The sequence below is a fragment of the Belonocnema kinseyi genome, chromosome 3 (genome assembly GCF_010883055.1).
Source record: "Belonocnema kinseyi isolate 2016_QV_RU_SX_M_011 chromosome 3, B_treatae_v1, whole genome shotgun sequence".
NCBI lineage: Eukaryota > Metazoa > Arthropoda > Insecta > Hymenoptera > Cynipidae > Belonocnema > Belonocnema kinseyi.
The window spans coordinates 157,496,620-157,524,596 of record NC_046659.1 but is presented as its reverse complement, the minus strand read 5'-3'; the positions used below and the strand labels follow the sequence as shown (position 1 = coordinate 157,524,596).

The 27,977-nt window shown below is 25.5% G+C and overlaps 2 protein-coding genes across 2 annotated transcripts in view; one reads left to right on the top strand and one right to left on the bottom strand.

The window, feature by feature from the left end:
• Positions 1–1,134: 1,134 nt before the first annotated feature.
• On the bottom strand, positions 1,135–25,820 carry LOC117170393 (puromycin-sensitive aminopeptidase). Its single transcript, XM_033357161.1, has 4 exons — positions 25,510–25,820; positions 19,068–19,312; positions 11,208–11,358; positions 1,135–3,419 (listed from the first exon to the last, which is right to left on the bottom strand). Exons 1-4 carry the CDS (start codon positions 25,633–25,635, stop codon positions 1,332–1,334), a joined length of 2,610 nt encoding a protein of 869 aa, XP_033213052.1. The 5' UTR covers positions 25,636–25,820; the 3' UTR covers positions 1,135–1,331.
• Positions 25,821–26,172: 352 nt separating this feature from the next.
• LOC117169087 (transcriptional adapter 1-like) overlaps positions 26,173–27,977 on the top strand; it is a 27,714-nt gene continuing 25,909 nt past the window's right edge. The window contains exon 1 of the mRNA XM_033355205.1: positions 26,173–26,334. Within this exon, the coding sequence (XP_033211096.1) occupies positions 26,264–26,334 (71 nt within the window). The 5' untranslated portion in view covers positions 26,173–26,263. The remainder of the gene's footprint in view (positions 26,335–27,977) is intronic.

Genomic DNA, 27,977 nt, shown 5'->3' with positions numbered 1-27,977 from the left:
TTTAAAAATAATTTATTTATATTTACAGTCGATAAAATAAAATTGCTTTTTATCAAAAATTTTCAACTTCAAATTTTTTAATTTTTAATTGTTTAAATCCTCAAAACTACACCTTAATTATTTTTAAAACTGTTAAAATCGAACTTGGGCAGATTTTTCTTCTGAAAATTCGTAAAATTCCCAGTTTCCCGGACCGGCGGCCACCCTGTTCTTTATAAAAAAAAAATCTTCGATTTTAAAAACTTCTAATTTTTAATTTGTTAACCTTTTAAACTGCATTTTAAATTTCTTTATATTAAAATGTATGCTTTTAAAAATTAAAAATCAAAAATTTTTAAAGTGAAAGATTTTCGAATTAAACATTCTAAACTGAATGATATAATAATTTATAAAAATCACAATTTAGGAAATTATTTAAAAACGTTTGAAATCAAAGTGGACAATATTTTCATTCTAAAAATTTTGCAAAAAGTCCCGGTAAAAAATTAATTCACTGTCATTTCCCGGTTTTCCCCGGTCCCATAAAATTCTCGGTTTTCCAGGTTTTCCGATCCAGCGGCCACCCTGTAAATGCATTAAACTAGCAAATTTAATTTTCAACAAAACAGATGAACCAAATAATTTCATTTTTGACTAAAAAGATGAATTTTCAACCAAGAAGATTAATTAATTTCAACTAAGATTATGAATCTTAAGGCCATGTGATGAGTGGTTCACGTGACCAGATTCCTACCTCACCGCCACTTTTTTTGTTTCCCAACTTATATTCACACGAAACGCCACATCGAGTTGAAAATTTGGGATACTAAACAAGAAGCACTAAGAATGGTGGGTCTGGTCCTAAATTTGTATAATTATAAAAAAAAGTTTTTTGTTGTAAATAATTATTTTGCTTTTTTTTATAATTATTCAAGTTTAGGACCAGACCCTCCTTTCAACTCAATGTGGCGCTTCGTGTGAAAATAAGTTGGGAAATAAGAAAGGTGGCAGCTAGGAATCTGGTCACGTGACCCCACTCGTCACATGGCCTTAATGCTTCATTATTTAAGAACTCCATCTTAACCTTCCTCAACTTTCTTGGGACATGTTCACAAGGCACATACAAAAAAAACCTACTACGAATTAAACAAAAACTCACTTTTATCAATTGATATATTAAACCATTTAAATTTGCTTACAAAATATGTTTAAAAAAAAAACACTTTCCAGACTTGTAACGTTGCGCAATTATTCTATTATTACGCTTGCACGTAAAAAAAAACATTGGCAGAATGACAAATGTAATAGAAAATGAGCCAGAATATGGTTTAAAAAAAAAAATATGCACACTTTTACACTTGAGCCTTGAGAAACTCTTTGATAAATCCTTCATCGCGACGCAACCACGCTGCATTAAGTTTCACAGTTTCAACACACTGATGCACGGTTCTCTCAACGCCCGGTTTCGGCCGATTTTCAAAAAACTGTTCAATCTCCAGTGCCTTCTCATCAGTAGCAAAATTCTCCGCAATATATTTCACTAGACGCGACAGCAAATACCCACCTTCATACCGATCCACCAAAACATCCCATTTCTCCTTCAAAAATTCCCAAGCGAGCAAACGACCCTTATACGTCATCGTCAGCGATATAATTCCGAAAATAGTGTCCTGTGCACGCACCTCTTCGCCCATGGCAAACTCAAGTACCCTCGCCAACAAAACATCATCCTTCACGGCGCCCAGAGCACCCAAAATCCTGTCCTTCTCCTCGTGCAAATCCGACTCTCGATACAATTTCAGCATTGTCTCAAAAGTCTCCTCATCGCCAACCGAGAGCACCGCTCTGTAAACGGGACTCCGCAAATCGGCCGAGAGAACCGTTTTCCCGGCAACGTGCAACGCGAATCGTTTCCTCGCCTCCTCAATTGTACTCTTGTCCTCGAGCGAAACCATTTTACCCAATACAAGAGACCTCAGCAGTGTGTCAAAGTGACTCTCGTTTGGCTTCGGATCCCATCCTAGTCGCGCATTAACATCCTGCAAGAGGGATCGACCGAAAACTTTGAACGAACTCTCAAATTCCAGATGGGAAATTAGCTGACCGATTTTCGTCAGACAATTGATAACACTCGACCAAACTGTGTAATTGTCCTCGAGTTGGAAGGCCTGCATCAGACGCAGAACGTCCACTGTCGCCGCCTCGCCCGCCTGTGTAATCGCAAATAAATCGTCCAAAAGCCCGAGTCGATCGAGCGGTGGCAGAGTACGACTTTTGATCGCAGGTCGCAGAAGATCGAGCAAATCGGTACTGTAAGTTGTCCGATAGAAGCCGACCGTTCCCGGATTGATTTTAATCCAGGCCTCGCGCGGCACATCCTTGAGCACCACCTTTTGCGTCTCCTCGCTCATGATGGTGCTGAGGGCGACTTTTCCCGGCGCTTGAGATGTGCTCACCGTCAGTGGAATCATCCATGTGGAATTGTCCGTATCGGCCGAACCATTGGCGAGAAAGCGCTTCTGCTTGAAAGTCAGCTCAACATTGTCACCACTCCGACTGCTCTCAACACGCACTATCGGAAAACCCTGCTGTTTCGTCCAGGTTGACATGACATCGCCAATCGGCTTACTGCTCGCCTCCTCCAAAGCCGCCCACAAATCCTTCGTTTCCGCGTTCGCGTACGAATACCTCTTTAAGTACAAACTCATCCCCTTCCGGAAGTCATCATCGCCGATGTACGAGTGCAACATTCGGATAATACTGGCACCCTTGCTGTACGAGATGTCATCGAAAATCTCATCAATCTCGGACGGATGCCCGACTGGCACCTGAATTGGATGACTGTTGCGCAGCGCATCCAATTCCAGTCCCTTGATATGAATATCGGTGACAAACTGCGTCCAAATATCGTACTCGGGGAATAGATGCTCGACGCAGAGAAATTCGACAAAAGAGGCGTAACCCTCGTTCAGCCACAAATCATCCCACCACTCCATTGTCACGAGATTGCCGAACCACTGATGTGCCAATTCGTGACCGACCACGAGCGCTATCCACTGCTTTCGCGCGGTCGATGTATTCTCCGGATCCACCAAGAGACACGTCTCGCGATAAGTCACCAGGCCCCAATTTTCCATGGCACCCGAGGAAAAGTCGGCGATGGCTATCAGATCCATTTTCGGCAGAGGATACGATATTCCAAAGTAATTAAAGTAATAAGGGAGCACTTTTGTCGCCACATCCAGGGCAAATTGACCCTGTTCCTTTTTCGTTTTCGGCGTGTACACTCTAACGAGAACCCCGTCACTGGTTTTATCCTCTACATAGTCAAACTCACCGACGACCACTGCAACGAGATAAGTTGACATCATTGGCGTTCTCTCGAAAACCAATACTTCCGAGGATGCATCATCTGTGCTGGTAGTTTTTGACTTGACTGGCTGTAAATAGATGAAGAAGAAGAGCAAATGAGGAAAATGGCGAGTAACAGGATTTTTATTCCAAACTCAGCCGAAATGGCCACCTTTTGCCCCTGAAAATAGGGGCGAAAGTAGCATATATTTCTCGCAAACCGCACTTGCGGAGCGAAAGTAAAATTATCGGGGCGAAAGTAAAATCAGCGGGGTGAAAATAAAATTTGCGAGGCGAAAGTGAAATTAGCGGGGCGAAAGTAAAATCAGCGGGGTGAAAATAAAATTTGCGGGGCGAAAGTAAAATCAGCGGGGCGAAAGTAAAATTTGCGGGGCGAAAGTGAAATTAGCTGTGCGAAAGTAAAATCAGCGGGGCGAAAGTAAAATAAGCGTAGCGAAAAAAAAATTAGCGGTGCGAAAGTAAAATCAGCGGGGCGAAAGTAAAATAAGCGGGGTGAAAATAAAATTAGCGGTGCGAAAGTAAAATTAGCAGGGCGAAAATAAAATTTGCGAGGCGAAAGTGAAATTAGCGGGGCGAAAGTAAAATCAGCGAGGCGAAAATAAAATTTGCCCGGTCATTCCCGATTCATGACTTTCCCAGGCAGGTATAATTTTGAAAAAATGCCAGATCTACTTTTTTTTTTAATTCAGGCAATTGCATTTTTTGTTCTTACTTTAAGAACACTTATATTCGAACTATTTATGCAAAGGTTAGGATTACATTTGAAAACAATAGTATTCTAAAAAAAACTCTAAACGTTTTAACAAAATTTAAAATAAAATTGTTAGATCGCAAGAACTAATAAAACTGTCTATATTAAAATCTATCAAAATTTAATCAGTTTACGAATTCCTTCTTCAAGATCTTCCAGCCCCCCCCCCCCCCCCCCCAATAAATCTTACACTTCTTTTAATTTAATTATTACATTTTGTCTGATATTTCCCTCTTTCTTAAATTTCCGTTTCTAATTTTTAGATACAATAGAATTCGCTATAAAATACTAAATTATTAAGACTTTGAAATAGAGACGATTAAAAAAGTTCCACTTATTTATTCAAAATTTCATGACTTTTCCAGGTTTTCAAGTCATTTTTATTCAATAAAATTTCGGGGTTTATTAAGCTTTTCACGGTGAATGATATATTATATTATTATATATATTATCGAAAATAAAAAAAAATTAAATATTTTTCAATAAAATACATGAATTTTAAACGCTATATAGTTGAATTTAGATCTAAGAAGATCAATTTTGAAACACAAATGGAATCGTGAAATTTTCAGTGCAAAAAAAAATTATTTTTCAAAAAAACAAATAATAATTTTTAACAAAATAGTTAAATTTTCAATCAAAGCCATGAATTTTCAACTATAATGATGAATCTTTAAATCAGAGTTAAATTTTAAAGCAAAAGGACGAATTGTCAACTAAAAGATGTAATTTGTCAATCAAGAATTAAATAGTTAAATTTTTATTTAAAAAACTAATGTTCAACGAACGAAATGAATTTTCAAATAAACTGAGAGAATAAATCAATTGGAAAATAGTTCCATTTTCACTTCAACTGAAAAAATTGTTTAACTGTCCAAGGATTTTTTATACAGGACATTTTTTTAAAAAAGGATCTTTTTTTAAATTACAAAAGAAGCATTTTACGGTGGTTGTCCAAATTTGGTCGTTGGATTCTTGGTTTTATTTTCACGAATTCTACACATTAACAACTGGTATGGTTCAGCATTCCTGAATTTTGTTAAAAATGAGTCTTTCTCGGTAGTAAACTAATCTTGTTTAGTTGAAAACTCAACTTTTTGGTTGAAAACTCTTGAATTTGATTGAAATGTCGTCTTGTTTGTCAGTAAATTAATCTTTTTCATTAAAAATTCATATTTTTTAGTTGAAAATTCAACTTTTTGGTTGAGAATTTTTAAATTTTGTTAAAATTAGTCTTTTTTGGTAGTAAACTAATCATCTTTTTGTCAAAAACTCAACTTTTTGCCTGATAACTGTTGAATTTTATTGAAATGTCATATTTTTTGGTAGTAAATTAATCTTTTCGTTTAAAAACTCTTATCTTTTAGTAGAAAATTCAAAATTTTGGTTCAGGATTCTTGAATTTTGTTAAAAATTCGTCTTTTTTGTAGGAAATTAATCATTTTACTTGAAAAATAATATTTTTAATTGGAAATTCTTGAATTAAAAAAAAAATCGTTAAAAGCCAAGGAAAAGACGAACTTTGAACAAATCAGCTGAATTAGCAACCAAATAGATAAATTTTTAATTAAAATGATGAATATTCAATAAGAAAAATTAGATTTTCACAAAACGGTTTAACTCTTAACTAAGTAATAAAATTTTCATTCGAAAAAACATTATTTCTGAATGAAAAAGGCAGTCGTTGATATATCAATGAAAAAAGATTTAAATTTATAATAAAAAAACAGTTGAATTGAACTCAAAAAAAAAGACTACTTTTCAACATGAATTGAATTTTTATCTAAAAACGGTACATTTTTAACCAGAAACAGAACTGTTAAATTTTTAGCTTAAAAAAAAATTAATTTCAAACATAATGAAAAAGAGTTTTTAATAATATAGTTCAAGTTAATGTGCAAAATTCTTAAAATAAAATCAAGAAACCAACGACCAAATTTGGACTATAATCATAAAATGGTCCTATTTTATTTCGAAAAAGATACAAATTTTTCTGAGAAGGAATTCTTTTTTTTTGACAAAAAAGAAAAAAAGAGAAGCCAAACAACCATTTCCCTTTTTTGTCTCTTTTTATTTTTGATGTATTTTTAATTTTTATTATTAATAAATCACAATAAAAAACATTTGTAAAAAATTTCAACAGGCAGGAACAGCAACGAAAACTCACTCTTTTTTTTTAACTAAAAATGTAATTATTTCGTTTTTTTGTTGTTGAAAATTTATCTTTTTTTATTCAAAAACCAACTATTTGGTTGAATATTTGTCTGTTTCAGTTTAAAATTGATCTATTGCGTGGCAAATTCATGTATTTTGTAGAAAAATCGTTTATTTATTTTATAGAAAATGAATCTTCTTATTTGAAAATTCATCGTTTTCTCTGATAATTCTAGTATTCAAATTAAACATTCATAATTTTATTGGTAAATTTATCGTTTTGGTAGAAAGTTAAACTATTTTCTTAAAAATATTTTTTTTTTACTATTGGAAATTAATTCTTTTTATTGAAAATTTGAATATTTCATTTATGGTTAAGAATATATCTATTTTAATTTAAAATTCAAATATTTCGTTAAAAATTCATGCATTTTGTTGAAAAATTGTATTTTTTGGTAGAAGTTAATAATTTATAGTTTATATTGAAATTTCGTAACTTTAGTAGAAATTTTTTTTTTCTTTTTCGTGAAATTTTAATTATATTCAACTATTTGGTTTCAAATTAATATTTTTTAGTTAACATTAAACTATTTGGTACTTTAAAGACAAACTCAAGAAATGAATTATTTTTTTAGCATTACTTAATTGTTTAACTGGTTTGTTGAAAATTCGTGTTTTTTGGTTTGTTCCAAAATTTGGATTTCAATTAAAAATTTAAATATTCTAATTCTGGTTGAAAATGTATCGTTTTTGGGGTTTTATTCAAATGTCTTTGATTGAAAATAAAAATATTTTTTCGTTGAAATATCAACGACTAGATCTTTCCTTCAATATTTATCTTTTTGGGACTGAAAATTTAATTACTTGATTAAAAGTTAAACTCTTTTGGTAAAAATTATTTTTTTTTATTGGTTTAAGATTCATCATTCTAATTGAAAACTTTAACTATTTTATTAAAATTTTGTTTGTCTGTTAAAAAATAATTTTGAACTTAAAATGTACTTATTCAGTTTTTGGATGAAATTTTTTTTTGGTAGAAAATTTGTCTTTTTTGATAGAAATTCAGCTTCTTGGTTGAAAATTCTTCCTATTGGTTAAATATTCAAATATTTCAGTACAAGGTTCATCATTTTAGTTAAAAATTCATCCTTTCGTTTGAAAATGTAACTATTTTTTAAAGATTAGTTCTTTTCGTTGATTAATGTACTTTTTAACTGAAAATTTACCTATTAAATTTTTGGTTGACAAAAATAAAAAAAAAATAAAAGAAAAAAAGACAGGGCAACCAAATAAATTCCCTTGCTTCTCTTTTTTTCTTTCTTTCATATTTTTTTATTTTTATTATTATAAAATCACAATAAAAAAACATTTGTCAAAAATAAGAAAAATTTGAGCAGGTAAGAACAGCAACGAAAATCCCCATTTTTTCGTTGCTGTTCCTACCTGCACACATTTTTCTTGCCTTGATAAGGATGCTGTATGAGTGCCGAAACATTGGTGATTATATTTGAAAAATATTTTTTTTATTGTGATTTGACAATAATGAAAATAAAAAAGACGTAAGAAATAAAATAAAAATAGAAGGAAGGGGATTTGGTTAGTTACTTCTCTTTTTTCGAAAAAAGAATTCTTTTCTTTTTAAAAAAAATATTTACCACTTTTCAAAATAAAATAGGAACAGACTATGGCGGTTGTCCAAAGGTCGTTGGATTCTTGGTTTTATTACGGTGACCGTTTTAATCGAAAAAATATTCCCGTTTTTTTCTCGGTCAATAAATTTTTTTAAATGGAACTCTTTTCTAAACATTTTTCCATATAAAGTAATAAAAAATAAACAAAAAATTGAAGCCTTCAAAGTGGAACTCTTGAATTTTAAACTTTTAAAATTAAAGTTTAAAATCAAATCAATCAAGTGCAGATAAACTGCAAAATTCAGAATTTTTCACAATCATAAATTATAGACTTCAAAGATTTAGATTAATTTCCAAAAATTGAAATGGTCCTACAATTTTTAGAAAATCATGCGATTTTTTAAAAAATTCCTTAAAATTTGGATTTATAGATAACAACTGAACACTTATTATTTGTAGAAAAAGTTAGACCAATTTTAAGAGATATTTAGAAGTTTAAAAAGACTCAAAATGAAATTAGAACTTGAAATAATTTCATAAATATTTACAGCTGAATTTAAAACCAAATATAGATTTTTTGCAAATTTTAAACAAAAAATTTAGAAGCTTTTTAAGAATTGTGAAAGACTTCAAAAAAATGAAAACATTTTCTTAATATTCCTAGTCAAATTGAAAATGATTTTTCAGTTTGAAAAATTATTTTAACAGAATATTTAAAAAGGTTTTAATAGATTTCCAAAATTGTTAAAAAAAAGACCCTGAAAGATGTTGAGAATTCTTTTTTTAAATTTGCAGGATTTTCTGAAGATTGTAATATAGGAAAAATTATATTCATTTCAAAATATTTTTAGAAGTTCTGAAAAATGTTTTCACGATCTTCGTTTAAATTACTTGTCATCATTTCAAATTTTAAATTAATTTTTAATCTTTTTAAAACTTCTAAATATTCTTAAAATTACTCAAAATTTTTTACACAAATAAAAAGTGTTAAATTATTATTTATATATAAAAATTTAACAAGATCCCTTACAAATTGAACATTTTTTAAATAGAAAAATAAGCAAATTAATGATCAAAGTTTCAAAGCTTTTCGAAATTTTAATAATTCAAAGCTTTCTATGTCAAAACATTAAGTTTAAAATCGTTTACTTTTAAATATTTGGCTTCAATTTAAGACTAACAGTCAAATACTGCTAAATATTGAATAATTCTTCTTCTTAATTACAAAATTTCAAATTAAAAGGATTACAAATGGAATAATTTAGACTGAAACAATATTTTTAATTTAATAAAAGCCTTTAATTACGAATATATTATTATTATTAAGTTATTTTTTATTTTGAAAATACTTTATAAAGTTTCAATCGCACCTTTACGATTTTTTAATGACTAAGACTTTCGAATTGAAACAGAAACAATTTGGAAATTCCTAAATTTTGAATTAATTTAGAATCGTTTTATCAAATAAATTATTTTTCAGTTTTTAAAACTTAAAAGAAAGATCCATTTTTTAAATTATTTATTTATATTTACCATTAATAAAATCAGATGAACAAATAAAAATCTAAAATCGAGAATTTTGAAAGTAAATGATTTTCGAAGTACGCATTGTAAATTGAATGATATCATGATTGAAAAATATATCAATTACTAAATATTTTTAAAATTGTTGAAATCGAACTTGGACAGATTTTTCTTCGAAAAATGTCAGGATGGCCGTTTTAATTAAAGAAAAAAATTTCCTTGTTCGAATTCATAATTTTAATTTTTTTCGAAAATGTCCGTTTTAAACTCAAAAATAGAATTCATTCTATTAAAAAATTCCCCGTTTCAGCTCGGAATTTATTTAAATTTGAACATTTCCTGCTCCCAGGAAAATTATAATTCTTTTGGATAAATACCAGTTTTTAAAATCCTTTGGAAAAATTTCCTAATCCAATTCAGAATTTTTTTCCTTTTCGAAAATGTTCAGTACTTGCTCGGAGTTTTTTAAAATTCGAAAATTCCCGGGTTCCAAGTCAAAGTTATTATTATTCTGGATAAATTATAGCTCAAAGTTAAATAATTTTTATTTTAAAAAGTTTAAAGATCCTTAACATGAATCGAAATTTTATTTCAAATTCTTGAACAAATTTGGTCAAATTTAAAATTTTAATTAAAAGTGTTTCTTAACTTCTAAATATCTTTTAAAATATTATCTTTAAAATTTTGTTTTAAATTGGGCCGTGGACCGAAATTTGGCACGAATAATTTTGAATTTTTTTAAATCTTCTAAATATCTCTTCAACATACTCGAATTTTTTCTAAGAATAATAGGCTTTCAAGTGTTATTTATAACATCAGCATTCATCAATTTGATTTACAAATGAAATTTGGATAAATAGAACAATAAAATTGTAAATCTCAAAGTTCAGTTTTTTTTTTTAGTTGTGAATATTTAATTTATAATTACTGATTTTGAATAAAGAGTCAGATATTTCAAAATTTTAATTAAATGTTCTTTTTCTGAATTGAAAATCTAGAAATTCTCAAATTGTGAACTGATGCCGAATCTTTTTTTTCACAATAAATTAGTATTTATTTAAAAAATTTTAGAGTGAAAATCAAATTTAAAAATCATAATTTAACTCATATTCACAATTGATCAACTAAAAATGTTTGTTATCAAAAATCTTCGATTTTAAACGCTTCTAATTTTTAATTTTTTATGTCTCTAAAACTGCAGCTTAAAATTCTTTTAATTCTAATGTACGCTTAAAAATCTGAAAGGAAGAATTTTTTAAGTCAAAGATTTTCGAATTACGCATTCTAAACTGAATGAAATCATAATTGAAAAAGATCACAATTTAAATAATTATTTTTAAAACGGTCGAAATGAAAGTTAGACGAATGTTTTTTTTTTTCTCAAAATTTCTAAAACTCCCAGTCAAAAAATAAATTCATTGTCATTTCCCGAGTTTTTCCTGGTCTCAGAAAATTCCCAACCATTTTTCGGTCCTGCGGCCACCCAGTTTTATTTTCAGGAATTCTTAAATTTAAAAATAGTTCAATACAGTATTATAAAGCTACTTTCATAATTTGCAGAATCATTGTTATTGAATTTTATATTACAATTTTTAAAAACAAAAAATGAAAAAAAAACGCTCGCGCAAAAATTACCCGATTAAAAAAAAAAAAGAAGAAAGAAAGAAAAAGAAATCTCCGACATTCCTAGATTTTTCCAGGTTTTCCAGGTAGGGTAGACATGGAGAGTTATGGTATGGTATGACGATTATCCGGAGATTATTCATTGAGGCAGTAAATCAGGTTCAATTACTTACCATATTCGAAAGGGCTGTGAGGCCCGCAGGTACTTGTAACGTCATGTCAAAGGTAGATTTGTGCGCCGGCTCATCCCAACAAGGAAAGCAACGTCTAGCATCTGTCGACTCAAATTGTGTAACCGCTGCATATTTACAAACGCCATCGAGTCTAAAAGACAAGACGTGCATAAGATAAATAATTCACATTCGCATAAGTGCATCCAATAAATATTACCACTTGTGGGAAGCCCAAAACTTGAGTTACAAGACTTCCAGGGTGGCCGTTTTAATAGAAGAAAAAAATTCCCGGTCATTTCCCGGTTCGGAAACATTTTCCAGGGTCAATGAAATTTTTAAAAAATCAAAATATATCCTAAACAATTTTCCATTTACAGTAATAAACAATTAACAACAAATTAAAGTATTCAAAATGAAACACTTGAATCCCAAGCTTTTAAAATTGAAGTTTAAAAGTTTTTCAATTAAAAAATTAAAAATTAAACTGCAAAATTTAGAAATTTTATGATTTATAGAGTAGCAAAGATTCAGATTAAGTTTCACAAATATAAATCTACGTTAACAATTTCAATACTCTAAATTAAAGAATCAAGCAATGAACTTTCAAATTTTTAAAAAATATATTATTTTTAATAATTTTAAGCTAGACACACTAAAAATTGAAAAATAATTTCATTTAACTTGACAGATTTTAAATTAGAAATTGAATTATTTTAATTTTAAATAGTTTAGGCATCCTTCAAAAGCTTGAGAATTTTCTTTCAAAAGCTTAAAGTGGTTTTAAATTTTTCCAAATTCAAAATAATTTTTGAATTTTTTTTCGGAACTTTTAAATATATTTTATGAATGAATTGAATTTTTTCTATAAATTTTAGAAAATCCTGGAAATTAAAAAAAAAATCCTTAAAATTTGAATTTGTAAATAATAATAGAACACTTATTTGTAGAAAAAATTATAGTAACTTTAAGAGCAATTTAAAAGTTTTTAAAAGATTCGAATTAAATTTAGAACCTGAAGAAATTTCAAATACTTGCAGCCGAATTAAAAATAAAATGCCGATTTTTGCAGATTTCAAACAAATATTTCGAATTTTTTTAAGAATTGTGAAAGACTTCAAAAGAATAAAAAAAAAAAATACTTAAGATTCTTAGGAAAATTAAATATGATTTTTCACTTTAGAAAATTATTGTTACAGTATGTTTAAGAAGATTTTAAAGAGATTTAAAAAAATATCAAAGAAGAAACAGGAAGATAATAAAATACAGGAAGGTAGTAAAATAAATTATTATTTACTTTTAAAACGTTAAAATACCATTCAATTTTAAAAATAGCGGCATTTTAAAATTCTTTAAATTAAAATGTATGCTTAATAATTTAAAATCTAGAATAAAAAATCTTTAACTAATCTTTATTTAAAAAACGGCTGAAATCTCAGTTAAACATATTTTTTTCTAAAAAATTGTAAAATTACAAGGAAAAAATTAATTATTAAATTAATAATTAAAAATAATTAATTTTAATTTTGAAAAAATCAATAATCCACCCAAAAATACGCATTTTTAACTAAAAACGATATTTTGTCAACCAAAAATTGAATAATTAAATTTTCAGTTAAAAAATAAACAATAATTTTCAACCAAAAAACAAACCAATTTTCAACAAAATAGTTGAATTTTCGAATACGAAAATTCCTAAAAAAAACCTAAAAGAAGTTGAATTTTTAATTAAAAAATAAGAATTCTAAACGACAAATATAATATTTCATATTTGAACCATATTCTAAAAAAAATTTAATTAACAACCATGGAATTAAAAAAAATGAATTTTCAACTATTTAACAGTTCAATTTTCAATTTAAAAAATTAATTTTCAATTAAAATAAATTTTCTGCCAAAAAAGATTAGTTTGCAATAACAAAAATTAATTTTCACCCAAATAGTTCAAGTGAAAAATAAGGGAGATAAATTTATTACAAAATAGTTCATTTTCAACCAAGAAAGATACATTTCCACCAAAGAAATATTTAACAAAGTAGACAAATTTTCAACCAAAAAATTAAACTTTTAAACAGAAGAGACGAATTTCCTACAAAATGGATTAATTTTTATCCCAAAATTTGTGGTTTCATGCTAAAAATTAGAATATTTTAGAAAACGGTTGACTTTGAAATTTGAAAAAAAATGAATTTTCAAACGAAAATAATGCATTTTTAACCAAGTGAGATCAATTTTCTACCAAATAATTGAAATTTCAAACAAAAGAGACGAATTTTTTAAAGAAAATAGTTGAATTTTTATCCCAATAGTTGAACTTTTAAGCTACAAATTTGAAAGTTTTATAAAACCGTTTTCTTAGAAATCTAAAAAAATGACTTTTCAACAAAATTATTCATTTTTAACAAAAAAAAAAAAAATGAATTTTCAACCAAACAGTTGAACTTTCCAACAAATGAAAAGAATTTGTAACAAACAGTTGAAAGAAATTTTTTTCCGAAAATTAAACAATTCCATTTTCTCTAGCAAAATTATTTTCATTAGTTGACAATTCAACTATTTTGGTTGAAAAATCATGTGTTTTTTTGTTTTTTTTTTTTTAAATAAAATTTAAAAAGGATTTAAAAAAAGGATTTGAGTACTCAAAAATTCTAAGAAAAAATACATTTAAATTTTCAACAAAAAACAGGAAATTCTTCTTAACCAAATATCATCCATATCGTTGAATTGATCAAACAAAAAGTCAAATGTTTCAAGACTTGTGAATGACTTTAAAAAAATTTTTAAAAAGTTCTTAAGATTCTTAGGAAAATTGAAAATGATTTTTCACTTTGAACAATTATTGTAACAGAAAGTTTAAGAAGATTTTAAGAGATTTCAAAAATTATCAAAAAAAAAAAAAAAACAGGAAAATTTTGAGGATTTTTTTTTAAATTTGCATGATTTTCCAAGAATTGTAGGAAAAATTCGATTAATTTTTAAATGTATCCACAAGTTCTGAAAAAAATGTTAAAACACTTCATTTAAATTACTTAAAATCATTTCAATTTTTTAATTAATTTTGAATCTTTTCGTAACTTCTAAATATCTCTTAAAATTACTCAAATTTTTCCTACAAATGTTCAGTGTTCAATTGTTATTTATACGTCAAAATTTAACAATTTCACTTACAAATGAAACACTTTTCAAATAGAACAATTAAAATTGTAACGCTAAAAAAATTAAATAATTTAGATTCAAACAATATTTTAAATTTAATAAAAACCTTTAATTACGACTATATTATTATGGAGTTATTTTTAAGTTGAAAAAGTAAAACGCACGTTTACAATTTTCAATGACTAAAAAAAATTAATAGAAATAATATATTAATAAATTTATTTATTAAATTTAATATGAAAAATAATATAAAGGAAGACCTGAAACTCTGAATTCAAAAGATATTGTTGATAAATCATGAAAATTTTTATTTAAAAATAAAATTATCGGAATAAATTATATATTAATTTCAATTATTATCAAGACTTTCGGATTGAAACACTTACAGATCCTTCTAAAAAATAATGTATTTATTTATATTAACTACATTCATTTACTGCGCTTTAATTATTAAAAAAAAATTGTTAAAATCGAACTTGGGCAGATTTTTCATCTGAAAATTCGTAAAATTCCCGATTTCCCGGTCCGGCGGCCACCTTGTTTTTTACAAAAAAATCTTCGATTTTAAAAACTTCTAATTTTTAATTTGTTAAGCCGTTAAAACTGCATTTTAAAATTCTTTAAATTGAAATATATATACTTTTAAAAATTAAAATTGAAATTTTTTAAAGTGAAAGATTTTTGAAATTAATCATTCTAAACTGAATGATATAATAAATTTATAAAAATCACAATTTAACAAATTATTTAAAAAACGGATGAAATCACAGTTGGACAAAATTTTTATTCTAAAAATTTTTAATATTCCCGGTCAAAAAATAAATTCATTATCATTTCCCGGTCTCATAAAATTCCCGGTTTCCCGGTCCAGCAATCAAAATTTTATTTCAAAATCTTGAAATACTTACATATCATTTTACATTTTTTTAAATTAAAAATTTATTTTTTCAGAACTTCTAAACATCTTTTAAAATGATTCGGATTTATCCTAAAATTTTTTCTACAATTTTTTAAACATCCTACAAAAGAAAAAAAAATTTCCATAAAATTTTCCACATTAATTTTTGGTAACTTTGTAAATCTTTCTAATTTTTTAAAAATATTTTCTTAAAATTAATTTTTCAAAATAAAAAATCATTTTAAATTTTCCTATGAATTTTTTTGTTATTCTTCTAAATGAGAAGAAATCGGCAGCCGGATTTTGTCGGCACACGTGGACACTTTGTTTAAATTATTTAAAAAATTTTTAAAATAGAATAATTAAAACTGTAACGTTCAAAATTTAGTTTTTTGCTTAGTTTTGAATATTCAATTTATAATTACTGATTTTGAATGAACTCAGATAATTCTAAATATTAAGCAATTGCCCTTTTTCTTAATTAAAAAATTTCAAATTGAATGGTTAAAAAATGTTTTAGACTGAAATAATATTTAATATTTAATAAAAAGCCTCGGATTATGAGTTTCAATCGGCCGTTTACATTTGTTTAAATAATAAGACTTTCCAACTGAAACTTTTTAATTTTAAACGTTAAAATCTCGAAATTATAAAATTGTGAACTGATTCCGAATCGTGTTGTAAAATCAATAATTATTCACTTTTAACACTTTAAAATACAATTCAATGTTTAAAATAACGGCATTTCAAAATTCTTTACATTAAAAATCTAAAATGGAAAATCTTTAACTAATTATTCGAAAAACGGCTGAACAACTAAAATGATGAATATTTAACTGCAATACCTGAATTTTCAACCAAAAAGATGAATTTATAATCAATAACATTAATTTTCAAACAAAAATAATAATTTTCTATCAAAGAATACAATTTTTCAACAAAAAAGACAAGAATTTTTAACGAACCATTTGATTTTTGAACTGAAAAAAAATCTAACAAAAAATAGAATAGTTACCAAGCAGTTCAATTTTTAATATTAAAAGTTAAAAAATTAACTTTTACAAGCAAAAAACGAAATTTCAACCTTAAAAGATGAATTTTCAATGAAAAATTTAATAGCTAATATTTCAACCAAAAAGTATTTTTATATCACAACAAAAATAATTTAGTTTTCTACTTTAAAAAGACTAATTCTTAATAAATTACATAAATTTTCAACTGAATAGTAGAATTTCTAAGATAAAAATATCAATTATCAACCAAAAATGCAGTAATTAAATTTTTATTAAAACGAAATAAATAGTTAACAAGAAAAAAAAACGACTTTTCTACAAATCAGTTGAATTTTTAACTCAAAAATATTAATTATTAACCAAATTTTCTACTGAGCAATCTCATGTTCTACCAAAAAGACGAATTGTCTGTAAAAAAATTTGAACTTCCGCCCCAAAAAAATTTCTTTTAATCTAGAAAGTTTATTTTCTATCAATCATAAGAATAATTTAATTTTTAACCAAATAGTTGAAATTTTAACCAAAAAAATTATTTGATTTTTTTTTAAATCAATAAACAACCAATAAAGACGTATTTTTAACTAAAAACGATATTTTTTCAACCAAGATTGAAAAAGTAAATTTTCAGTTAAATAATAAATAATAATTTTCAACCAAAAACAAAAAACACATTTTCCACAAAATAGTTCAATTCTCGACAAAAAAAATTCCTTTTCACCCAAAGAAAAAACGATTTTCAATCAAATAGCTCTATTTTTCAACCAAAAAAATAAATTTTCAATTAAAATGATAAATCAACCAAAAAATTTATTCTTAACCAAATTTATTTACAACCTAAAAGATGATTTTTCAACTAAAATGATAAAAATTGAACTGAAACTCCTGCATTTTTAACCGTAAAGAAGAATTTTTAAACAAGGAGATTTACTTTTAAAGAAAAAAATTATTTTCTACAAACAAACAAAAAATTGATATTTTAACACTTAAATTTTCACTTAGAGAAATTAATTTTAAACCCAACGAATGAATTTTGAACTAAAATAATGAATCTTTAACTGGAATAAGTTACAAAGTACATACATATTCAAACAAAGAGTTTATTTTTTAATTATAAATATCTATTTCAACAAAAAATAGTATCGTTGAATTTTCCGTTGCTTTTAACCGCAAGTAGTTGAGTTTTTAATTAAAAAATATGAATTTTCAACTGTTTAACAGTTTAATTTTCAGTTTAAAAAATTAATTTTTAATCAACACAAAAAATTAATTTTCAAAAAAATATTTAAATTTTCAACCAAAGAGATGTATTTTTAATAATAACAAAAATGCATTTTCATTTAAGTAGTTCAACTTTCAACCAATTATTTTAATTTAAAAAAGTTGTTTTCAACGAAAAATGTAATGGTTGATATTTCAACCAAATTTGTATTTTTAATTTCCAATCAAAAACAGTTGAATTTAAACAAAAAAGACGAAATTTCAGCGAACAAGATGAATCATAACAGAACATTTAACAAAGTAGTATAACGTTTAACCAAATAGGGGAATTTTCCATGAAAGCAACAAATTTTCTGCCAAAAAATATTAGTTTCCAATAACAAAAATTGAGGTATCAAGAACAAAAATTAATTTTCTGCCAAATAGTTGAACTTTCCAGCAAATGAAAAGAATTCTTAACAAAGAGTTGAAAGAAATTTTTTTTCCGAAAATTAAACAATTCCATTTTTGGTAGCAAAATTATTTTAATTAGTTGAAAATTTAACTATTTTGGTTGAAAAATCATGTGTTTTTTAACAAGCGTTTTTGTTTTCTTTATTTTTTAAAATAAAAAAATTATAAGAAAAAAATATTTAAAATTTCAACAAAAAACAGGAAATTTGACTTTAGAATCTGAAAAGATGAATTTTCAAATAAAAGAGCCAAATTTTTGTACAAAATAGTTGAATTTTTAACCAACTAAGTTGAGTTTTCAAGCTAAAAAGTCGAAAGTTTGAGAAACCCGATAACTCTGAAATATGGTACGCTGAATTTTCAACAAAATAATTAATTGTTACCCGGAAAAAATAAATTTTTAACCAAAGAGTAGAACTTTTCAACAAGAAAGACGAATTTGTAACAAACAGTTGAATTTCCATCTACATGGTTAAATTTGTAAGCCAAAAAGGCAAATGTTGAACAAAATATTTCAAATTTTCGAATAAAAATGATTACTTCAACAAAATAGTTGAATTTTCAACACAATAGTAGATTTTGAAACAAAAAGATATGAATAGCGAACCAAAAATTAAGTGTAGACTTTAAAATTAATAGGAATGAACTGCCACCCAAATATAGTTGGATTTTCTTATTGAATTCTATCAATTCAGTTCGAATTTAAGTGAAAAAAATCGAGAAAAAGTGATTTTCTTTTTTTTTTGAAAATAGGGAATAAAAATAAAAATTCTTTTAAAAAAGGGGAAAAGATGGAAATAAAGGAAAGATTATAAAATCTCTAGTTGTTATTCTCAGTGCCTCATTTCTCTATTGTTGCAAGTTGGCGAAAAAAATTGAGTTGGTAACAAAAAAATAGTTGGTTTTTTTAAAGCTTTAATTTAATTAAATTTATTATTAATTATTTTCATTATAAACTAAATTCAATTATTAGTTACTTGTCGTACAGATTTAGGATTTAAATAAAAAATCATTTTTACAATAATAATTAAAATATATAGTAAATAAATTATTAAAAATAAAGTAAGATTATAAAATTTTAAATAAATGAAGTTGATAATATAATTGAAAAATATTCCAACATACCCAGTGTATTTACTTCGATATAGACCCTTCATTTTGTCATTGATTTCGCCCTGAAAGACAAATTTCAGGTAACCACTCCGGCCAACTGGGAGCTTCTCAGTAAACAGTATCGTAACCGTTTCTTGTGCAGCATTGAGCGATATGTCTTTCGAAGCGACCACCTTCCCATCAACGGTATGGAAAGCAACATTCTTTATGTCGATCTCCAGAGAATTTAAAGTCACAACATCTGTCGAAATCTTGACCTATTATTTAAAAAAAAAAAACCAAAAAATAATTAGCCCATTATCTAAAATTTATGGTTTTTTTTTAGAGTTCATCTTTTTTGATAAAAAATGTCTTTTTGTTGGTAAAATATAATCTTTTTGGTTGAAAATTCAACTACTTCTGTTGAAGATTAATAATTTTAGTTATAATTTTTTAAACTATAAATGTAACTATTCAATCTTTGGTTGGAGATTTATAATTTTGATTTAAAATTTATCACTTTGTTTTAAATTATAACTATTCCAATTGAATATTCGGTCATTTTAGTTGAAAATTCATACCTTTGGTTAAAATTAATTTTTAATTGAAAAATTAACAATTCAATTTTTGGTTGAAGATTTATCTTTTTTATTTGTATTTCGTTTAAAAAATCGGGGCTTTTATTGTGGAAATTAATTTTCTGGGTTGGAAATTCATCGACTTATTTGACCGTAAATTTAACTATTCCATTTATGGTAGAAAATTGATCTTTTTTAGTTCAAAATTCAACAGTATGATTGCAAATTTGATTTTTTTCTTTGAGTAATCATCTATTTTGTTGAAAAATCTTTTTTTTTTGTAGAAAATTAATCTTTGTGATTGAAAATTAAACTACTTGGTTAGAAATTCGTTTCTCTAGATGAAGATGCAATAAATACATTTACTTGAAAAGTTCTAAAAATTCATCCTTTTTGGTAAGAAATGCAACTTTTTGGGTCTAAATTAATCTGGTTTGGTTCTAAATTCAACAGATTGGCAGAAATTTAAATTATTCTGTTAAAAATACATATTTTTTGAAAATTCATCTCTGTTTAAAATTTTTAAGTTTTTTATGTTTAAACTTCGGTTTTTCTTGTTGGTTAAGAATTAATTTTTCGTCTGAAAATTACACTATTCCATTTTTGGCTTGAAATTTATCGTTTAAAAGTTGAAAATTCAACTATTTGGTAAAAAGATAATGTATTTTATTGAAAATTTATTTTTTTTTTGCTGACAATTAATGTTGTTAAATTTCATTTTAAATACTCAATTTTTTGTTAAGAATATATTTTTTATTAAAAATTGACATTTTTATTGAAAATTGACATTTTTATTGAAGATTGATCTTTTCTAGTTGAAAATTCTTATATTTTATTAAAAATTCGTCTTTTCTGATCAAAAATTAATCTTCGTGGTTGAAAATTCATCATTTTCTGGTTTAAAATCCAAATTTTTGGTTCTAAATTTATGTATTTTGTTGAGAGTTCATCTTTTTTGATAAAAAATATATATTCCGTTTTGAAAAATTATCTTCTTCGTAAAAAAATCAACTGTTTGCTTAAAAAGGTATGTATATTGTTGAAAAATCGTATTTTTTAGTTGAAAATTAACCTTCTTGGTTAAAAACTCGAAATATTTGGTTAAAGATTTATATATTTTGTTGAGATTTTAATTTTTTGGTAAAAAATTAATATTGTATTGAAAATTCATTTTTTTGTTTAAATTGTAACTATTCTGATGAAAGTTGAACAATTTTAATTAACTAAATAATTAATTATAATAATTATTTAAATTTAGTTTTTATATTTTTATATATTTAAATTATTCGCAAAATAAATAGCTGCAAAGTACAAAATTTCCTGAGATTTTTTCTTCAAGTTTTTTCCAGGTATAATTTTTAATAGTACAGAGCCATTGAAATATTTCGGATCTTTTAAAACAATCCCCTCAGAATAAGTATATAGTTTCACAAGTTTATTATAAATAATATTTTATTTTCAGTTTTTAGGTATTCAACTAATAAGTTTAATTTAGAAAGCTTTGAAAAATTATATTACAAGATATTCTTAAATATATAAGCAATATCGATTAGTTAAATGAATATTAGTAAAAGCATAATTAATCATTCATTGAATTTGTCTCTAAATTCTATTAAGTTGAGGGTCCATATATCTCAAGTGTGCCACTTTTAAATCGACAGTTCTATTTTCAATCAATTTATACAATTTTCGATTCGTTTTTATATCAAAATAACTGCCCTAAAATATTTTTGCAAAAAATTTATTTTCTTAAGTTATGAACAATCAAAGTTCTTGATCATTTTTTTTCAAAAATGGATTACTCATGATCGTTTCATCGAAATTCAATAATTGAGTTATGCAAATTTTTTTTACAAAGTATACTTTACGCTAGAAATTTTTTTATTATTATTTAAGTAATCGTTTGTTTTAAACAACTAAAAATTAATTAAACCTCTCCACCTGCGTAATAATTCTTTCACGTTTCAATAGATTCTACAAATTCTTCCAAAATTTTTGTAAAAAAAAAAGGTTTGTATTTTGCAATAGTTGTATAGTGAAATTTTTAACCAAGAAGATTAATTTTCTACCAAAAAAGTATTTTTTTTATCAAATCGGATCAAACATTCAATTTAAAAAATGTAGTCGTTGGTATTGAAAATAATGCAGATTTTTAATTGAAATATCAACAACTAAATTTTTTTATTGAAAATTCTTTTTTTTTTGTTTAAAATTCAACTACTAGGTTGAATGTTTTATATTTAATATTATATTTAAAACTAATCTTTTAAATCACAACTTTATTATTCAATTTTTTTGGAAATTCACATGTCACACTATCTTCAAAAACAATATTTTTGGTTGAAGATTCATTTCTTTGGTTGAAAATTTATCTATGCTTAATTGAAAATTAAACCACCTTATTCTTTTTTAGTAGAAAATTAATTTTCTTGGTTGAAAATTCATCTTTTTAATCAAAAAATAACTATACCTGGTAGAAAGTTAAACCATTTGATTAAAAATTCTTTTTTTTATATAAACATTTATCATTTCAGTTTAAAATTCGTTTCATATTGTACTATTTTTTTTAATACAGCTTTATTATTTTTGTTAAAAATGTATCTATTTTGTGGAAAAGTGAACAATTTTGATAATATTATTTTCTTAAATTAATTTTTTTGACGGAAAACTTAACTATTCAATTTTTAGTTGAATGTTCAATTTTCAGTTTAAAAAGTTAATTTTAATTGTTAAATTCTCAAGCAATTGAATTTTCTATACAATATTTCAATTTTCAATTTAAAACACTAACTTTTAACAACAACAAGAATCAACTAAAATTATGAAACTCATATACAAAAATAAAAAAATTGTTAAATTAAATTAATTAATATTACTTTCATTAATTAAAATTGTACAACTTTCACCAGAATAGTTACATTTTCAACACAATATTAAATTTTAAACAAAAAAATGAATTCTCAACGAAATACATACATTTTTTTAACTAAATATTTGAATTTTCAGTTTAAAAAATAATTTGTAACAAAACTGTAACGAATTCAACAAAAATAATGAATTTTCTGAATAAAAAAATGTAATTAATTAAAATAATTAAAACTGTTCAACTTTCACCAGAATAGTAACAATTTAAACGAAAAAATGAATATTTAATACAATATTAATTTTGTACAAAAACAATAAATTCTCAACAAAATACATAAATTTAGAACTAAACAGTTGGATTTTAAACCAGAGAAGACGAATTTCTAGCCAAATACACGAATTTTCAACTAGAAAAGATCAATTTTGAATTAAAATGTCAATTTTAAATAAAATTATATATTTTTAACAAAAAATGGAATATTTAATATGAGATTTAACCAATTTAATTATCAACAAAAAAAAAACAAATTTTCAATAAAATAAGTTAATTTTTTACCAAATAGTTTAATTTTCAACTTATAAAGGATAAATTTCGAACCAAAAATGGAATAGTGTAATTTTCTGATGAAAAATTAATTTTTAACAGAAAAGAAAAACCGAAGTTTGAACATAAAAAAACTTAAAATTTTTAAACCCAGATGAATCTTCAAAAAATATAAATTTTTAACAGAATAATTTTAATTTCTGCCAATCTATTGTATCTTCAACCAAGCAGTTCAACCAAAAACTGAAGTTAAATTTTCAGTTAAAAAAATTAATTTTCAACCAAAGGTATGAATTTTCAGCTAAAATGAGCGAATATTAAATTGGAATAGTTATATTTTAAAACAAAGTGATACATTTTTAATCAAAATTATGAAGCTTCAACCAAAAATTGAATCGTTACATTTATAGTTTCAAAAATTTCAACGAAAAAATCTACGATTTCAAAAGAAAGCGATGAATTTTCAAATAAAAATTTGTAATCTTCAACAACAATAGTCGAATTTCTAACTAAAAATATGGATTTCGCACTAAAATGATGATTCTTGAACTAGAATAATTAATTTTTCAATCTAATAGTTGAATTTTCAACCAAGAAGATTAATTTCTACAAAAAGACGAATTTTTTGCCAAAAAAGATCATTTTTAACAAAAAAATTGAAGTTTTATTTTTAGTTGGAAAAACTAATTTTCAACAATAGAAAAAGGAATAAATAAATAAAATAGCTCAATATTCCACCAGAGATAAATCTTCAATTAAAATGATGAATTTTCAACCAAAAAATAAATAAATTTGTGACAAGAGTTCAATTTTAAACCTAGTTCATATTTCAACATAAAAAAGATTTTAATTTTTAATCCAAAATATTTGAATTCAACAAAAAAAGACGATTTCTGTACAAAATACATGAATTTTTAATGAAATAGTCGAATGTTTAACTAAAAAAAGATCAATTTTAAACAAAAAATTGAATAGTTCCATTTTCAGTAAAAAAAAACAAACATTTTAACCAAACTGATGACTAACTAAAACAATAAATCTTCAACTGGATATCTTATCTTATATCTTATCAACTGGATATCAATCTTCAGCTAGTTACACTTCAAACGAAAAGATGAATTTTCAACCAAGAAGATTAATTTCTACCAAAAAGAGGAATTTTCAACAAAATCCACGAATTATCAACTAAAGAAAGATAAACTTTCAATCACAAATTTAATAGTTAAATATTCAGTTCAGGCAAAATAATTAATCTTCAACTGGAATCGTTAAATTTTAAACAAAGAGATAAATTTTCAACTTAAATAATAAATCTTTAATTAAAATAATTAAATTTTCAAACAAGAAGATTAATTTCGACTATAAAAGTCGGATTTTCAACTACACAGGATAAATTGTCTACCAAAAATTTATAACTTAAATTTCAAGTCAATAAACGAGTGTTTTCTATATTTTTTTTTATATCTTCAACTGGCATGGTTAAATCTTGAAAGAAAAAGATACGTTTTGAACAAAAAGAGAACACTTTTCAACAAAAAAATGAGTTGACGAATTTTAAACAGCAGTTAAATTTTCTATAAAATTTTCTAGTCAAGAGAGAGAAAAAAATTGCAATCAAAATGTTGAATTTTCAATCAAAAAATGAATTTACGACCAATAAGATTAATTTTCTACTAAAAATAATTAATTTTCAAATAAAAACACGTATTTTCAACCACATAGTTGAACTATGAACTAAAAAATATCAATTTTAAAACTATAATAATGAATTTTTATCTTAAATGATGAATCCTCAACAAGCATAGTTAAATTTTTAAATAGAAACATGAATTTTTAACGAAGAGAACATTTTTTAATTACAAATTTAATAATTAAATGATCAACGAAAAATATGATTTTTTAAATAAAATGATGGAATATTCAACGGACATAGTTATATTTTTCAATAACAAAAAAATTAATTAAAAAAATACAGTCAAAGAAATAACGAAATTTCAACAAAAAATGAACAATATTCAACTAAAAACAAAATACTTAAATTTTCAGGTAAAAACATTAATTTCAAACTAAACAAAGGAAATTTCAATAAAATAGATAAATACAGTAATATGAAGCAACTTTTACCAATTATTTTCATTCAATTTTATGTTGCAATTAAAGAAAAAGGTAAGCAGTCTCGAAAAAATTTTCACTTAAAAAAAATCTCTATCATGTTTTCCAGGTAGGATACACCCTAATTATCCAAAATATTCCTCTGAATTATCGAAAGATAAAAAAAACTATATATTCGCACAATGAAAAAACCCGTGCAAAATCTTAATTTTTTTTGTCCCGATACACGCACATATATGGACATTTAATTTTGTGGTTATGTATTCCATATGGTCCAACCCGTCCAACTCACATCGATTTATTCGAATAAAATATAAATTAACTTGCAAGAAAAGTTCACGAAAATAAATGCGTATATTCCAGATTTGAAACTTACATCAACATGTACACTTTCCTCGCCTTCACAGGTAAAAGACTTGATATCCGGCTTCAAAAAGATTTGGTAATGATATGGACAAACGTCAGTAGATAGCCTTTGAAACTCTTTCTTTTCTGCAGTCATTGCTACGTTTAGATCTTCGGCCTTGAAACTGTATCTTTTGTATTGACTTATCGAATTTCTATCAATAGGTGAATGTTTTAACGTCTTCAGTTGGAAAAAAATACTTTTCACTTTCTGCCGACTCACAACCACTCGTCTAAAACGGCTGTAACCTCGTGAACAACATGACGAAGCTTGTGAACGGAGAACGGGTAAACGTAAAAGCAGCCCCGCCATCTTTGTTCTTTTGAATCCCCACCCGGTCGTAACACTCAAAATTAAAAAATTTTTTACGATAATTATGAATATCAGATTATTTTTGATTTAGAAAATTATCAGTAATAACATCTTAGGCTTATTTATGGATTAATTAACCCATTATTGATATTAGAAACGCGAGAAATTAGGATCTATGGAATGTTTGCTTGCAGCGCTATCATCATTCTTACGGCCGACCGGCCAAGCTTGGTTGATAAACTAACCTGTTGAGATCATGGATCATGGTCCTTGGATATTGAAGTTGCATATCTTTCGATTTCATGATATCTGTCTATCTCTTGTGTTGTCATCTGGTAGTCAATTTGTCTTCAAATGCGCGTTTGGCATCGTTTAGAATCTTTGGAATTTATTTGATCAATTTGTAAATATCATGACTACATCAAAGGAATTAAATACAGCGAGAAAAAGTCTTGTCGCTTCGCTGGGTGAAAATTCTAAAATGTAAGTCCTTTCTTACTTTAATAACTTTCATGAGGTTATGGCATGTTTACATCTTTTTATGTAATTATTAAAAAAGTAGTATAGTGCTATAATAATAATATTACACTGCACATATTGTGTAGTATTTTAACAGTGGTAAGTTAACTTTATTTTCCAAGCAAAATTGCTAGTTTTCTAACCGAATATTTCCTAAGTAATAAAAATTAACTTCAATGTTTATTAAAACCTTTGAACTATTATTATTTAGTGAATAAATGAACAAAATTCTTATGTATTTATGGTAGGCTTTAAAGTATTTTTCTTATTCCCCTTGTTTTCACTATTTTCCATTTTATCAGTTTAGAATTCATTTGTTTATCACAAATTTTACTATTTGGTTGAAAATACAACAGTTTCGTTAAAAAGTCATCCTTTTGGAAATGTATTCTTTTGTTAAAAATTAATTTTTTTATGTTGAAAATTCAACTTTTTTGTAGATAATGTAACCAGTTGCTTGATTTTTTTTTATTGACTGAAAAATCTTTTTTGCTTAAAAATGCAAACATTTGGTTGAAAATTATTTTGTTTTGTTTGTGAATTCAACTATTTTGTTGAAAAATATTCTTTTATACTTGAAAATCTATACTTTTCAATTTAAAATTAATCCTTTTTAGCGGAAAATTGATCCTTTTCATTAGTAAATTGAATTACTTTATTGAAAACTCCTGTATTTTGTTGAAAATTTTCCTTTTTCGGTAAAAAATTAATCTTATTCGAAAATTCATCCTTTTGATCCAAAATTCAACTATTACATTCTTTTCTTGAAAATTCATATTTTTGAATTGAAAATTCAACTGTTTTGTAGAAAATTCAAAAAGTTGGTTGGTTCTTTCCTTTATTGACTGAAAAATCTTTTCTGCTTAAAAATGCAAACATTTGGTTGAAAATTATTTTGTTTTGTTTGTGAATTCAACTATTTTGTTGAAAAATATTCTTTTATGGTTGAAAATCTGTACTTTCCAGTTTAAAATTAATACTTTTTAACGGAAAATTGATCTTTTTTATTTGGAAATTTTATTACTTGATTGAAACTCATGTATTTTGTTGAAAATTCGTGTTCTTAGTCGAAAATTCATCTTGTTTGTCGAAAATTCAACTATAGCATTCTTTTGTTCAAAATTCTTCTTTTTTTATTGAAAATTTAACTGTTTTTTTAGAAAATTGAACCAGTTGCTTGATTTTTTTCTTTATTGACTAAAAAATCTTTTTTGCTTAAAAATGCAAACATTTGGTTGAAAATGATTTTGTTTTGTTTGTGAATTGAACTATTTTGTTGAAAAATATCCTTTTATGCTTGAAAATCTATACTTTTCAGTTTAAAGTTAATCCTTTTTACCTGGAAATTGATCCTTTTCATTGGTAAATTGAATTACTTTATTGAAAACTCCTGCATTTTGTTGAGAATTTGACTTTTTCGGTAGAAAATTAATTTTAGTCGAAAATTCATCCTTTGGATCCAAAATTCAACTATTACATTCTTTTCTTGAAAATTCATATTTTTGGGTTGAAAATTCAACTGTTTTGTAGACAATTTTAACCAGTTGGTTGATTCTTTTCTTTATTGACTGAAAAATCTTTTTTGCCTAAAAATGCAAACGTTGGTT